The sequence below is a fragment of the Schistocerca cancellata genome, chromosome 4, assembly GCF_023864275.1.
Source record: "Schistocerca cancellata isolate TAMUIC-IGC-003103 chromosome 4, iqSchCanc2.1, whole genome shotgun sequence".
Classification (NCBI taxonomy): domain Eukaryota; kingdom Metazoa; phylum Arthropoda; class Insecta; order Orthoptera; family Acrididae; genus Schistocerca; species Schistocerca cancellata.
In genome coordinates this window covers 225,462,719-225,477,511 of record NC_064629.1, presented here as the reverse complement: position 1 = coordinate 225,477,511, position 14,793 = coordinate 225,462,719, and the positions used below count along the sequence as shown (strand labels likewise).

The 14,793-nt window shown below is 44.9% G+C and overlaps 1 protein-coding gene across 1 annotated transcript in view; it reads right to left on the bottom strand.

Annotated features, from left to right (window-relative positions):
* Positions 1 to 14,459, bottom strand: part of LOC126184034 (nose resistant to fluoxetine protein 6-like) — a 397,821-nt gene extending 383,362 nt beyond the window's left edge. Inside the window, exon 1 of the mRNA XM_049926391.1 lies at positions 14,324 to 14,459. Within this exon, the coding sequence (XP_049782348.1) occupies positions 14,324 to 14,459 (136 nt within the window). The remainder of the gene's footprint in view (positions 1 to 14,323) is intronic.
* Positions 14,460 to 14,793: the final 334 nt, after the last annotated feature.

Here is a 14,793-nt window from a genome sequence, read left to right as displayed (position 1 = left end):
CTAAACAGTTTACTTGTTTTTTTTCCATGAGTCTCGTTTTCATTTGACGGCCCTCTGAAGATACATTAAACTTGAGGTTAATGAAGTTCATATCCCCCAAAATCTTACATCACGTACTAGTCAGCTATTTCGGAGTTTTCCTAGAAGTTCTAAAATATAGTCACTGGAAATTTCTTTTTAAAATGGTTCCTAATACTTTTTGACTTCTAACGTGACAATGAAATCCAGTCGTAGCCCAATCTTAGAAAACGGACGAAAATGGGAATTCGAAATTTAGAGAGGAGAAGACCACATTAGCGCTCAGTATTTTGCATTACTGAACTACTAGAAAAATAAGGAACTCAATAATATCGTGTTTGCTACACGAACCTACGGTGCCCATTTTCGGTGACGTGGAAAGCGGGGAAGAACAAGCGTGCTTGCAGAAAAGTGCGTCTTCCACTGAGGGAGATTGCCGGAAAACAAATGACGTGGAAACCTTGTAGCAGATGAAGGAGCGTGACGATGGTGGGGTGCTTCTCTCTGGCGGTTATTAACTCCTAACGACAGCTACAGGACTGCTAATGGATTCGTGACCATCATTCTATCAAATGCATCCAAGTCAAGCTACGCGACATTCTAGGTCTCTCGAAAGCTTCTCAACATGAGCGCCTTCCACAGACATTCAAATTAACGACATTCCTATCGACTATTAAACATCTTAGTCAAAGAAGAAACGTAGACAACATAGTCGAAGATCACTCCATTGAGTTTCACGGCCGGTACGCAAGTGAGAAATAATGAGAAACGATGAAAATGATGTAAGCGGTATAAGTGGACGTCACCCTACCCTTCGCCCATACTTACCTGAGCATATAGTCGTCATTTACAAGTCATGATCTGAGAACTGGCATGATTGGCATGTGAGAAAATACTTAACCATTTGTTTAAACGAAAACATTGGCTCATTTGAATGTACCTATTCGAGTAGTGTAAGCTAAGATCCAAGTCTCCAAACTGAGCCCAAGGTACACCATATCAGCGCCAAATTGCGTTAGTTGGACTAGCTTACCACAGACCGGATTTTCACGAGGTTATTGACACCTATCTCATCCTTATTACTCAATAAGGACGTAATTTCCGCGTGGAAAACACACACTCCAAGTGAGGCGGCACAGTGGTTAGCACACTCGACTCGAATTCGGGAGGACGATGCTACAGATTTAGGTTTCCCGTGATTTCCTTAAACCGCTACAGGCAAATGCTGGGATGGTTCCTTTGGAAGGCCTATTTCCTTGCCCATCCTTGGCACAATCCGAGCTTGTGCTCCGTCTCTAATGACCTCGATGATAGGAATTTATTCCTGAAACGTTTCGTGTGTCTTTATCAGTAAATTTTGGTGGCTAAACTGGATATTTTTATTGTTAATCAAGTATTATTTTCGTTTTCGTCTTACAATGGATCAGTCTAAATTATAAGCACTAATTTAAGTCGCTGTACCCTATGTTCCAGCCAGGGGATTTCGTTAGGGAAGAACAACTCTCAGAGCAGCTACTTATAAGCCATAACTTCTCCAGGCTTATTCTCATTGTCTTTACGTCTGGTGTATGTGGGAGGAAGTGAGTGTTACGTTTCATTTCAGAACTTGTCATAACGCATGTGAATTAGGTTTCATTTACACAAAGGCCACTCTATGAAAAGCTAATTAAAGATAATTTCAGCAAACACTCACACGTTACTGCCATTACATCACGTGTCACCTATGTAACTACAAAAAAAAATCTTGCAAAACTCTGAAAGTACTCTCAACGAAACTGAAGGAATCCTCTCCATCTGTCTAGTGGTGATAATAGTAAAAAGACCTGCTTTACCAGCGAACATCATCCTCTTATTCCCAAATAAAATTTGAAAGACTAACTGAGTTTGTTTACCACGTATGTAATAACAGGATCCCGTGGGAGCTTACCGAAAGTCGGAATTTTCGAATGCAAGTAATTCCGAAGCTTATTAAGCTTGCACTTAGTCCTCAGACGTGCCCATTTTTGTTATTACGCCTTGAGGTTTAACTACCACAGAACATTCGTGGCTGACTTATTTCATACTATTTTTTCTCAGCTCACTTAAAGAGTATAACCTTTTTGAAGGAGTATTTAGTAGAGCCTGCTATGATTTATGTTTTGCGGTTCCCATTTTTCAATATTTACTTAGATTTTGTAGTTACTGTAATTTTGGCTGCAATGCGGAGGCTGGATGAACAAGTGGGACTCTGCCACTGTAATCGACTACTCTGTATTACACAGGATTCACTTATAGATAACGAATGAGTATGGTTTCCTTCGACGAGTCGCGTATCCTTTGCTCTGTGCGTTTTCCTGTTTGCTTTACTCGTCCATCCATCCAGAATTCGGGTTTCCGTGGTTTCACTAAATTCCTATAGGTAAATACCAGGTTTGATCCTCTGAAAGGTCATTTCCAATTGCCATCCCCAATCCGAGCTTGTTTTCCGTTTCTAAGGACCTCACCGTCGACGGGACGTTAAACCTTATTCTTCCATCCTTTGTTTTACTTGAACGTAACCAACAGCTGATTCAACATAAATCTGATTACGAGTGAAGGTCAATAAAACTGAGTACGAGTGTAGGTCTGGCTAAAAATGACGGTTTTATTTGCCGGTGAATGAAATGTCATCTGTTTAACCAAATTACAGACCAAACTGAGGGCTGACCAACTTCCCTCTCTGAGAATTGAGCTATCGGGGAAGGTTGTAGAGAGTACGTCTTAACACATGCAATGCATTCTTCTCCATTTTCTTTCAAAAAAAGTTCCACTACAGAACTCCACACGTTTAAAAGAAGTTGGCTCCAATGGACATCACAGGAAACCTATTTTTCTGTTAGGGACTCTCTTTGCTAAGAATCAGCTACAGACGAGGTCACAGATAACACATCAAGACTTGTGTTGAAGATATTGTATTAAGTAAGGTAAGAGCTGTGTCCAAAATCAAGTGTAATAAACAGGGAAAAGTTTCAATAGTGGGCACGAAAGGGCTTGGAGGAACTTGACACATAGTAGAACTACATTTTTGCAGTACATTATAATCGAAAAGAGGTACATAATCGACGGCATAACAGTATATTGCGGGATGTGGGAGACAACAGAGTGGATGTTAGCATATGCATTCATGTTAAGCGCAGGACTAAAGTAAACAGTATTTTTCATAACAGTCTTGGATGTGGCAAGGCGTAAATAAACAACTCATATTCTCATCCTACCGCTGTATAGAGTAGAACAAATAACACCTGTCATCCATTCACGAATGAAAGCTGGAGGAGTCCTTTGTCAGCATATTTCTGCCTCTGCACTAACAACATTTGTTTCCCGGTTATCCTAACGTGAATTTTACATAATTTCCTTGCGGGAATACTATATCTCCGGCGACTCTGGATATCCTCAGTTAATTCACAAAGGTAAGAAACCAAATCTGATAAAAATTTCACAGGAATACATCAAATGTATCCGCAATTGCAAATATGGACAACCATCAGCTGTGGAATGGAATGACGACAGTGAAAATTTGTGCCGGACCGAGACTCGAACCCGGATTTCCGGCTTGTCGCGAGCGGTCGCCTTACCATTAGGCTATCTGAGCACGAATCGCAGCCCGAACCAAACCTCCTTATGCCGTCAACCATGTGTCTACAATCTGTATTCGTACATTCATTATGTACATTCAGCACAGCTGAGACATTTTACTTGAAAGTCCCTTGCCCGCTGTCGGAGGTTAAATACGGTATTACAGTGCTTGTGTTATTCCAAAGTACGATGCAATGTTCCTTTGGACATGCATGCATCGTAATTCGGAATAACACAGGCTCTGCAATGCCGTCTTTATCCGCCGACACCGGCAAAGCAACTCTCTAGTAAAATGTCTTGCTTTTACAGGAATATACATAATGGATGTACGAGTACAGGTTGTGGACACATGGTTGATGACATATGTAAATTTGGTTCTTGTCCCGATGGTTTTACATATTCACAGTTGTAAATACATTTAACGCATTTCGTAACAGTTGTAGTCACCGTAGTAGGTCGGAATAGCACACACACTGCAATATCGTCCTCTCAGGAATAGGTTGTTCGAGAATGCGTAAGCAATTTTTTTTCTGATACTTTCGTAACTTTTTACCAAGGAATCGCCATCAATTACTTACCCTGCGGCCGGCCTCTGGTGGCCGAGCCGTTCTAGGCGCCTCAGTCTGGAACCGCGCGACCGCTACGGTCGCAGGTTCGAATCCTGCCTCGGGCATGGATGTGTGTGATGTCCTTAGGTTAGTTAGGTTTAAGTAGTTCTAAGTTCTAGGGGATTGATGACCTCAGATGTTAAGTCCCATAGTGCTCAGAGCCATTTTAACCATTTTGAACTTACCCTGCTTTTTGATAAATCTGAGGGGTCATTCGATTTTCCATAGCTTCATATAAAAACTAAACTAAACTTGAAACTTCCTGGCAGATTAAAACTGTGTGCCCGACCGAGACTCGAACTCGGGACCTTTGCCTTTCGCGGGCAAGTGCTCTACCAACTGAGCTACCGAAGCACGACTCACGCCCGGTGCTCACAGCTTTACTTCTGCCAGTACCTCGTCTCCTACCTTCCAAACTTTACAGAAGCTCTCCTGCGAACCTTGCAGAACTAGCACTCCTGAAAGAAAGGATATTGCGGAGATATGGCTTAGCCACAGCCTGGGGGATGTTTCCAGAATGAGATTTTCACTCTGCAGCGGAGTGTGCGCTGATATGAAACTTCCTGGCAGATTAAAACTGCGTGCCCGACCGAGACTCGAACTCGGGACCTTTGCCTTTCGCGGGCAAGTGCTCTACCAAATGGTGCTTGGTAGAGCACTTGCCCGCGAAAGGCAAAGGTCCCGAGTTCGAGTCTCGGTCGGGCACACAGTTTTAATCTGCCAGGAAGTTTCATATCAGCGCACACTCCGCTGCAGAGTGAAAATCTCATTCTGTAAACTAAACTTCGTCCGAACAGGCCTTGAAGGCTCAATGGTACCGACCGGCCGAAGTCATCCTCAGACCACAGGCGTTACTGAATGCGGATATAGAGGTGCATGTGGTCAGCACACCGCTCTCCCGGCCTAGTGTCAGTTTACGAAACCAGAGCCGCTACTTCTGAATCAAGTAGCTCCTCAGTTTGCCTCATAGGGGCTGAGTGCACCCCGCTTGCCAACAGCGCTCGACAGGCCGGATGGTCACCTACCCAATGGTAGCCCAGACCGACAGTGCTTAACTTCGGTGATCTGACGGGAACCTATGTTACCACTGCGGCAAATCTGTTGGCCACAGCTTCATATAGTTAAATTAAAATATTTTATTCGCTGTATGTGTCTTACAGAGAGTTCCACAGAGTTTGCATCAAAATAGTAGCCAGTTATGTTCCGCGTATGTGCATCATGTTCAATCTAGTGACATACAAGAATAAAACTAGACGGGAGTAGTTCAGTATAGAGTCTTCATATCAACTGAAATAAAGCATCTATATAAATAATAGTATCATAGGCAAAAAGTGCCAAGATTAACATAATACTTACTTTTACACTTTTTGCCAAAGTAATTATTATGTTTATCAGGGTGTTGATATTTCTTGTCTGTGCCAATAATTCCAACAGACTTCCACCAAGTGCAGCTCAATTTTCAAGTTAGGAGCGTTTCGTGATTGTGAATACCCTGCATGTTGTGTTGCACAGTCACGAGTCTTACCTGACAGGATTAGCTGAGTATGTGGAGCGCTTGCGAACACGACAGGCGTGACTTACTTACTAATACGTCGCACCGTCACATCACGGACTTCAGACGCTTTTCCACTGTGGGCCTTGCTAAAGGAGAGGTCACCTTAAATTTCCACTTAACCTTCTGCTACTTATACGAACTTTGCGATTGTAGAGATCATCCCACACATCAGCCAAAGCATTTGCTACTTTATCAATATACACGGTGATTCAAAATTCACATTACAGGCTTCTATGGGCTGTAGACGGGGACTTAATAGATGAAGTTTTGGTAAGGAATTCATGTCCGGAAATGTACCTTTTGGATGTAAAATCAGTTTGGGGGTCGGATCATTTTCATATCTCTCGCATCACGCTACTCAAACAGCGCAGACAATGAGCTCTGATTTATATAGTGTAGGCGCACATAGCATGGTCATACTCTGCTGTGTGACAAAGGTCGTGCTTTTCAAAGCCGAGAGTGGAGCGTGTCCGTGAAGCGCCAGAGCCAACCCTCCTAGTTTCGAACGTACGAATCTCTCACAGCCATTTTTGTAGTCTTGAAATTACAATGAAATCCAGACCTTTAGCTGCTGACAGGCGTTAATAAATATCAACGGGGACAACTGAAAATGAGTGCTCCGACTGGGACTCGAACCCGGGATCTCCTTCTTACACGGCAGATGCTCTGTCTGTCTGAGCCACCGAGGACACAGAGAATAGTGCAAATGCAGGGACTTATCTCTGGCACCCTCCCCGTGAGACCCACATTCCCAACTTACTGTCCACACACTACATGTTAAGTGCCCCTGCCCACTATAATCATTACTTGTGGCAGTCAATCTACAGAGTCCCGGAAGAGTTCGGGTAATGTGAGTGCGTCCCCAATGAAGATCATTGGCCGGTAAGCCTTATCTATATGAAGATGACATGTCCGAAACAACAGATACCATCTTAATATTTCTGTAGTCAGACAAATGTGCTATGTGGTGTCATAATTACAACAGCGATTGACGACGGCGCTCTCCTCTCAGCTTGTGTGCGTACCGTGAAGTGGGATATTTGAAAGTGATGCGATCGTCAGACTTATTTTCTATCCAAACAGCACATTTCCTGACATGGGTTCCTTACCAAAACTTCATCTACTAAGTCCCCTCTACATCCCCAGGAAGCCTGTAATAGGAACTTCTGTATCGCCCTGTGTAGTACAAGTTGGATACGTCGCATATTGAATGTCATATTTTAGTCGGATTGTCATCGTGATTTTAAAGACACGGCCCAATAAGGAATATTACATCCGACCGTTTTGACTGATTCCCAGAGAAATAAACGATAGGACCACAAAAACAGTGTGAAAAGTCCCAACACCCTTTAAAGCAAACCAGTGGAGCACAATCTTGAGTACAGGAAGTCATCCAAGCTGAGTATCGTTTCAACGCAATTTTCCTTATTCCTTTATTCGAATGCTAAAATGGTTCAAATGGCTCTGAGCACTATGGGAGTTAACATCGTAGGTCATCAGTCCCCTAGAACTTAGAACTACTTAAACCTAACTAACCTAAGGACATCACACACATCCATGACCGAGGCAGGATTCGAACCTGCGACCGTAGCAGTCCCGCGGTTCCGGACTGCAGCACCTAGAACCGCACGGCCACCGAGCCCGGCTATTCGAATGCTGATCTGATTTTCAGTTTTCTTCTCATATGCAGTATGCCGACAGTTAAAATACGAAGTCAACCGGCAGTGACCAGACGATTTCTGCCCTACGTAGGGCTATATCTCTAGAAAGGACGTTTTAGCATAAACACCATTTTAACGTACTGGTGAAGTGGATAAGTATCAAAGCAAAATCGAAAGGTTCACGATTGGATCCGTGGTCAGCAGCTTACGGTTATTTCACCTTCGATAATCATTGTGTGTGTGAGAAATGTTAAGCTGCAGGGTCGGATTCCGTGTCTCATTGTACCCATCCATAATATCTGACTATGTAAGTCGATTTAGACGTCAGATGGGGACAAAAACGTACTGTTTTGAATAGAAGACCGTGCCTAATGACCTAGTAGTCGACGGGACGTTAAAACTTTATTTACCTTTCAATTATGTCAGGCCTAGTAGAGCACTGTGATGTCAAAACCAACCTTCAGATGTACAGACCCTTAACCTTATCGTTTCGGAAGTATATGATGAAGGTATAAACAAAAGTTTATTTCAAATTGGAACAAACAATGCAGGAGAATCAGGTCCGGATTCTGAAACCACTTTGCTTCTTTTAGCTGAACTTGATGTGTTATGTTGATGCATAAGTTCCTAGCGTTTTTGCTTTGCATGTTGGTATTCCGGTTGCTATGGGCTTATTTATCGATTGTCATTTTTTATTTGTAGTTCGCTGTTGGTTGCCATTTCAATTCAAATGTTGTCATTTTGTCATTTGGAGGTAGGGAGTGGAGCTGTGGACACTAGAAAATAGTGTTAGGGGAGAAATAGGAACATTTACTACGTATTCTTCTGTTGGAATTCAGTAGAGGGGTGACAGCTGCGGAGGCAGCTGGAAACATATGCGCCGTGTGTGGGGATAATGCCATTGGACGTGCACGGCAAGAGAATGATTTTCTCGTTTTAAGGACGATCGACATTAGTGACTCTCCACTTTGAAGAAAACCTTCGGGGATTCATGAAGTTCGTTTAAACGCATTAATCCACAATGATCAACTAGAGAACTGCAAACGTGATGAACTGCGATCATTCCACTATCGTGCGACATTTGCCTGCAATGGGGAAGGTTAAAAAATCGGGTGTGCTGGTACCACGTAATCTAACCCCAAATTACAAAAAAACAGCGGGTGGCCATATGTGCATCTCCGCTTGACTCGTGAACAAAACCAACTACTCCTATCCTGTATCGTTACTAGTGACGAGAAATGGTGTCTTTATGTTAATATAAGAAAAAAGAAAGGAATGGTTAAGCCCAAACAAATTAGCAACTCCCCGTATAAACACCTGCGCGCATCCACAAAAGATAATGTCTTGCATCTGGTGGAATAGCGACGGTGTGGTGTACTACGAACTGCTTCACCGAGGTGCAGTCATCACTGGTGACATTTATTGTTAACAACTGAGACGTCTCGCAGACGCAATCCAAGAACAACGACCAGGAAGACTGCGTGAAGTGATGTTACTCCACGATTATACCCGACAGCATTCTGCTAGACTGACAAAAAACACTATACAGGAGTTATATTGGGCTATCATTCCGCACCAACCTTATTCACCTGATCTTGCGACCTCAGATTTACACTTTTTCCGCTCTCTATCGAACAACCTTCAAGGAACTTCCTTCCCGGATGAAAATGCACTCCGAACGTGGCTCTACGAGCTTTTCGCCCCGAAACCACGTGATTTCTACGGTCGCGGAACTGAAAAGTTACTCCAGCGTTGGCAGAGTGTTGTTTAATAGCGAAGGGGAATATATTATTGATGTGTAACGTCTCTCTTACGTGTATCTGCTGTGTTTGTCAAACCTAGGGAAAAACGCTGCGAACTTATGCACCAACCTAGTATTTTTGAGTAACTAGGTCTTAAAGAGATGTGATGCTGCCGCCGATGGTTACGATTCTGTGGACTGCTCAGCTTGCTAACGAACATGTTCTTCAGCTAATGAAATCTAATCATCACCATTGAAACACAGTGTGGGTCATATACAGGGTGTTTCACAATTCACGTTACATACTTCTAGAGGTTGTAGAGAGGACTTAGTAGATCAAGTTTTACATATGTACCCATGTCCGAAAGCATCATCCAACGGCACTACAGAGCGTCAAAGGTATAGGCGCCGGCGCCTGTAGAAGTACATATATACAGGGTGATTCCGTGATGATGTTACAACCTTTTTAGGACGGTGGAGAACGATAAATGTATCAATCTGCTGTAAGGGTCCCTGCACCGGAAACGAACGAGTCGGAAGTTATAAGCGAAAACCGTTCTGCTACCTCTGACAATGGAATACATGTTCACGTACTGTTGTTGCTAAGACTGTAGGGTAGACAACTTTCAGAGGTGGTAGTGTGAACCAAAACAAGAAAGAATTTCCAGTAAACATGGGCTCTAAAATGCATACCTTAAGAGTTTCGTAACTCCTCAGGTATGCATTTTCAAGCTCGTGTTTAGTGGACATTTTTTACTTGTTTTGGTCCATACTACCACCTCTGATAGTTTCCTATCCTAAAGTCTTAGCAACAATAATACCAGTACATGAATTCCAGAGGTAGCAGAACGGTTTTCGCCTATAACTTTCGACTCGTTCGTTTCCGGTAGAGAGACTCTTACCTCAAATTGATACATTTATCGTTCTCCATCATCCTAGAAAGTTTGTAACGTCATCGTGGTATCACCCTGTATAGAGGCTGAACATTAATAAAACCGACAAACTGCAGGGACAGAGTCCTGACTGAAAATGGAGGAAAAGAGGTCCTGTGAACATGTGTCCGGAAATGCATCGCTGCCACGGTAGATGGCACTGACAAATGAAAGTTCCTCTGACCACGTGCCGTGTGTTGCTTGTGTGTTGCAGGCTTTGTGATTGACCTAGCGTACTGTAAGCAACAGAATGGCTCGGTGTTCATGTCGGGAACAAGCCGAGATGGCGTTTGTGTACGGCCAATGGGATGGAAATGGTCGAGAGGCAGTACAACTATACCAAAACAGGTACCCTCACAGACACCAACACATCACACAACATCAAGTCCTTTTCGTGCGTTTGTACGATCATGGGTCCTTGCAGACAGAAGAACGTGCGGGAAGGCGTAGGACTGTGCGTACACCACGTTTGGAGGACCAGGTTCGGCAGGATAATGAGACGAACCCTAATACAAGCTGCTGTGTCACCCGATCAAGACACAGCCAGGGTAAAAGCAACACAGGCGCAAAGATGCGAGCTGGTGCTAGTTCTGTAGAGACTCGCCGGCCGCTGAGGCTGAACGGTTCCATGCGCCCTTCAGTCCGGAACCGCGCTGCTGCTACGGTCGCAGGTTCGAATCCTGCCTCGGGCATGGATGTGTGTGATGTCTTTAGGTTAGTTAGGTTTAAGTTGTTCTATGTCTAGGGGACTGATGACCTCAGATGTTAGGTCCCATAGTGCTTGGAGCCATTTTTAGAGACTCGCCACTTGCGCGAATTCCACCAGCTCCACGGGCGGCTTTGAGGTTGAAGGTATCGACTTGGCCTCGGCCAATTGCCGGCCGAGTACAATCCACCCATGACCGGACGACAGCGGACGGAAGTCTACTCGGAAGATGGAAGAGCAGCTCTTGCCCACTTGGTTACAGATCATCGTCCAGGGCTGACTTAGACAGGGAATGTCGTTTAGTGAACTCTAGGAAGTGAAGAGACAGTTGTTGTAAATTGCATTTGCTATGTACTGTGAAGTTTACATAAGATTATTTGCACTTAGCCATTGAGGGCCCTTATTGTGTTATATTACAATGAGTGTTGCAGGCTCCATTATTCAAGAGGTCACAAAGATAAGTAAACATTTTTAACTCAGTTGTGTGACGTTGTTATAATTTGTTGGAGTGTTGTAGAAATTTCGTTCTCCTATTCTGTTACCTGACCCTGGGGCATAGCTGTGTCATAGTGGCAGGCAGAAATTGTCTTAGCGGTGTAATGCACCAGAAGCCGTTTCACGAACTCACAGATTCGGCCTACCGCAACAACAGTGGCAACAGGCCTCCCCATCAATACCGACGAGGTATTTACAAATCTGGCGACGAAGGTTTAGAAAACAACCTCCAGGCAAGTGGCCCACCAACAATGTGTGTATCCTGCACGACAACCGCTCCTATTCCTATCACCTGCGAACCCATGGAGGTCACTTTGAACACCTGTTGCCGCGCGGGATTAGCTGAGCGGTCTTAGGCGCTGCAGCCATGAACTGTGCGGCTGCTTGCGGCGGAGGTTCGAGTCCTCCCTCGGGCATGGGTGTGTGTGTGTGTTAGCATAATTTAGGTTAAGTACTGTGTAAGCTTAGGGTGTGTGTGTGTGTGTGTGTGTGTGTGTGTGTGTGTGTGTGTGTGAAATCTTATGGGACTTAACTGCTAAGGTCATCAGTCCCTAAGCTTACACACTACTTAACCTAAATTATCCTAAGAAGAAACACACACACCCATGCCCGAGCGAGGACTCGAACCTCCGCCGGGACCAGCCGACTATAAGCTTAGGGACTGATGAGCTTAGCAGTTAAGTCCGGTAAGATTTCACACACATTTGAACATTTTTTTGAACACCTGTTGTGACGTGGACGCTATGCAGATCTTTACTGTGTTCCGCGATGGTTTGTTGTAGTTACACATACAACCCATTTCCGGACACATGTTTATAGGACCTCTTTTCCTCCATTACCAATCAGAAGTCCGTCCCTGCAGTTTGTCGGTTTCGTAGATGTTCATCCTGTATACGGTACATACATTTACAAGCGGCATCCCCTGCAACTATGACGCTCTGTAGCACATTGGATGACGTTTCAGGACACGGTTGCCTATGTAAAACTTGATCTACTAACTCCAATCTACCGGGTGATCAAAAAGTCAGTATAAATTTGAAAACTGAATAAATCACGGAATAATGTAGATAGAGAGGTACAAATTGACACACATGCTTGGAATGACACGGGGTTTTATTAGGACCAAAAAAATACAAAAGTTCAAAAAATGTCCGACAGATGCCGCTTCATCTGATCAGAATAGCAATAATTAGCATAACAAAAAATGGTTCAAATGGCTCTGAGCACTATGGGACTTAACATCTATGGTCATCAGTCCCCTAGAATTTAGAACTACTTAAACCTAACTAACCTAAGGACATCACACACATCCATGCCCGAGGCAGGATTCGAACCTGCGACCGTAGCAGTCGCGCGGGTCCGGACTGACCGCCTAGAACCGCTATGGCATAACAAAGTAAGACAAAGCAAAGATGATGTTCTTTACAGGAAATGCTCAATATGTCCACCATCATTCCTCAACAATAGCTGTAGTCGAGGAATAATGTCGTGAACAGCACTCTAAAGCATGTCCGGAGTTATGGTGAGGCATTGGCGTCGGATGTTGTCTTTCAGCATCCCTAGAGATGTCCGTCGATTACGATACACTTGCGACTTCAGGTAACCCCAAAGCCAATAATCGCACGGACTGAGGGCTGGGGACCTGGAAGGCCAAGCACGACGAAAGCGGCGGCTGAGCACACGATCATCACCAAACGACGCGCGCAATATATCTTTCACGCGTCTAGCAATATGGGGTGGTTCTAATACAGGGTGTTACAAAAAGGTACGGCCAAACTTTCAGGAAACATTCCTCACACACAAATAAAGAAAATATGTTATATGGACATGTGTCCGGAAACGCTTACTTTCCATGTTACAGCTCATTTTATTACTTCTCTTCAAATCACATTAATCATGAAATGGAAACACACAGCAACAGAAAGTACCAGCGTGACTTCAAACACTTTGTTACAGGAAATGTTCAAAATGTACTCCGTTAGCGATGATACATGCATCCACCCTCCGTCGCATGGAATCCCTGCTGCACTGATGCAGCCCTGGAGAATGGCGTATTGTATCACAGCCGTCCACAATACGAGCACGAAGAGTCTCTACATTTGGTACCGGGATGCGTAGACAAGAGCTTTCAAATACCCCCATAAATGAATGTCAAGAGGGTTGAGGTTAGGAGAGCGTGGAGGCCATGGAATTGGTGCGCCTCTACCAATCCATCGGTCACCGAATGTGTTGTTGAGAAGCGTACGAACACTTCGACTGAAATGTGCAGGAGCTCCATCGTGCATGAACCACATGTTGTGTCGTACTTGTAGAGGCACATGTTCTAGCAGCACAGGTAGAGTACCCCGTATGAAATCATGGCGGTGAATCGAGGAAGTACAGTACATACTGACGAAACTAAAATGAGCTCTGACATGGAAATTAAGCGTTTCCGGACACATCTCCACATAACATCTTTTCTTTATTTGTGTGTGAGGAATGTTTCCTGAAAGTTTGGCCGTACCTTTTTGTAACACCCTGTATAACCCCATGTCATTTCAAGCATGTGTTTCAATTTTTACCTCTCTATCTACATTTTTCCGTGGTTTATTAAGTTTTCAAATGTATACTGACTTTTTGATCACACGGTACAACCTCTAGAAGAGTGTAACACGAATTGTGTAAGAGCCTGTACTTCGGCGTGGGAGTCCATATTACAAAGTTCTGCACGTGGACAGACTGTTGGATAAAATCCGAGAATGTCGTAAATCGATCAAATTAAGGGACACTCGTGGTGTCGGTAGCACAGATAGCTGAAAAGAATGGCGCGGCTTAGTTGAGAACTTCTACAAACCAAACATCTCACTGGAGGCTTCGAAGGAAGACCTCAACGTCGAAAAATGATTCGGCCACAGAGTTCGAGGACTCTTGAGTCAGAGTTGTAGAGAGCATGTTGTGAAGCGTTAGAAGCAGAGGGTAGAAGACCCGGAGGGTGGAGATGTGGAGCTAGTGGCGGCGGGCCTGGTGTGTTTACCGTGCGGGCAGCGCCGGCTGGGGCAGGCGGGCAGCGTGGGCGCGGCGTCGCTCCACCAGCTGGAGCTGGCGTTGGGCGGCGAGGCGGCCAGCAGCGGCAGGGCCAGAGCCAGCAGCAGCACCAGCGGCGGCAGCATCGCGACTGCCGGGCCGCCGGCGCTCCACGGCCCAGCCGGAGTGGGGCGGGGGCGGGAGAAAGTGATGCCATCAGGGGGGAGCCCGCCGCACGGGCCATCGGTGACGCAATGCGCGCGCCCAAACACGCCTCTCCGTACGCGCGCGCTCCTTAAATGTCACCAACCGCGCGCTCCTATCGATCTGGAGCGCGTGAAAGGTGGCAGGAAGTCGTTACAAAATTTACCACGTCGCGGACGCCGACGCTGTATTTGACGGTGGTGGTCAGATTGCTTTATATTCGAGCTATGCCCCTCTGGACAGTATGCTAATCGTCCCTGGTGGAACGCCTCGGGA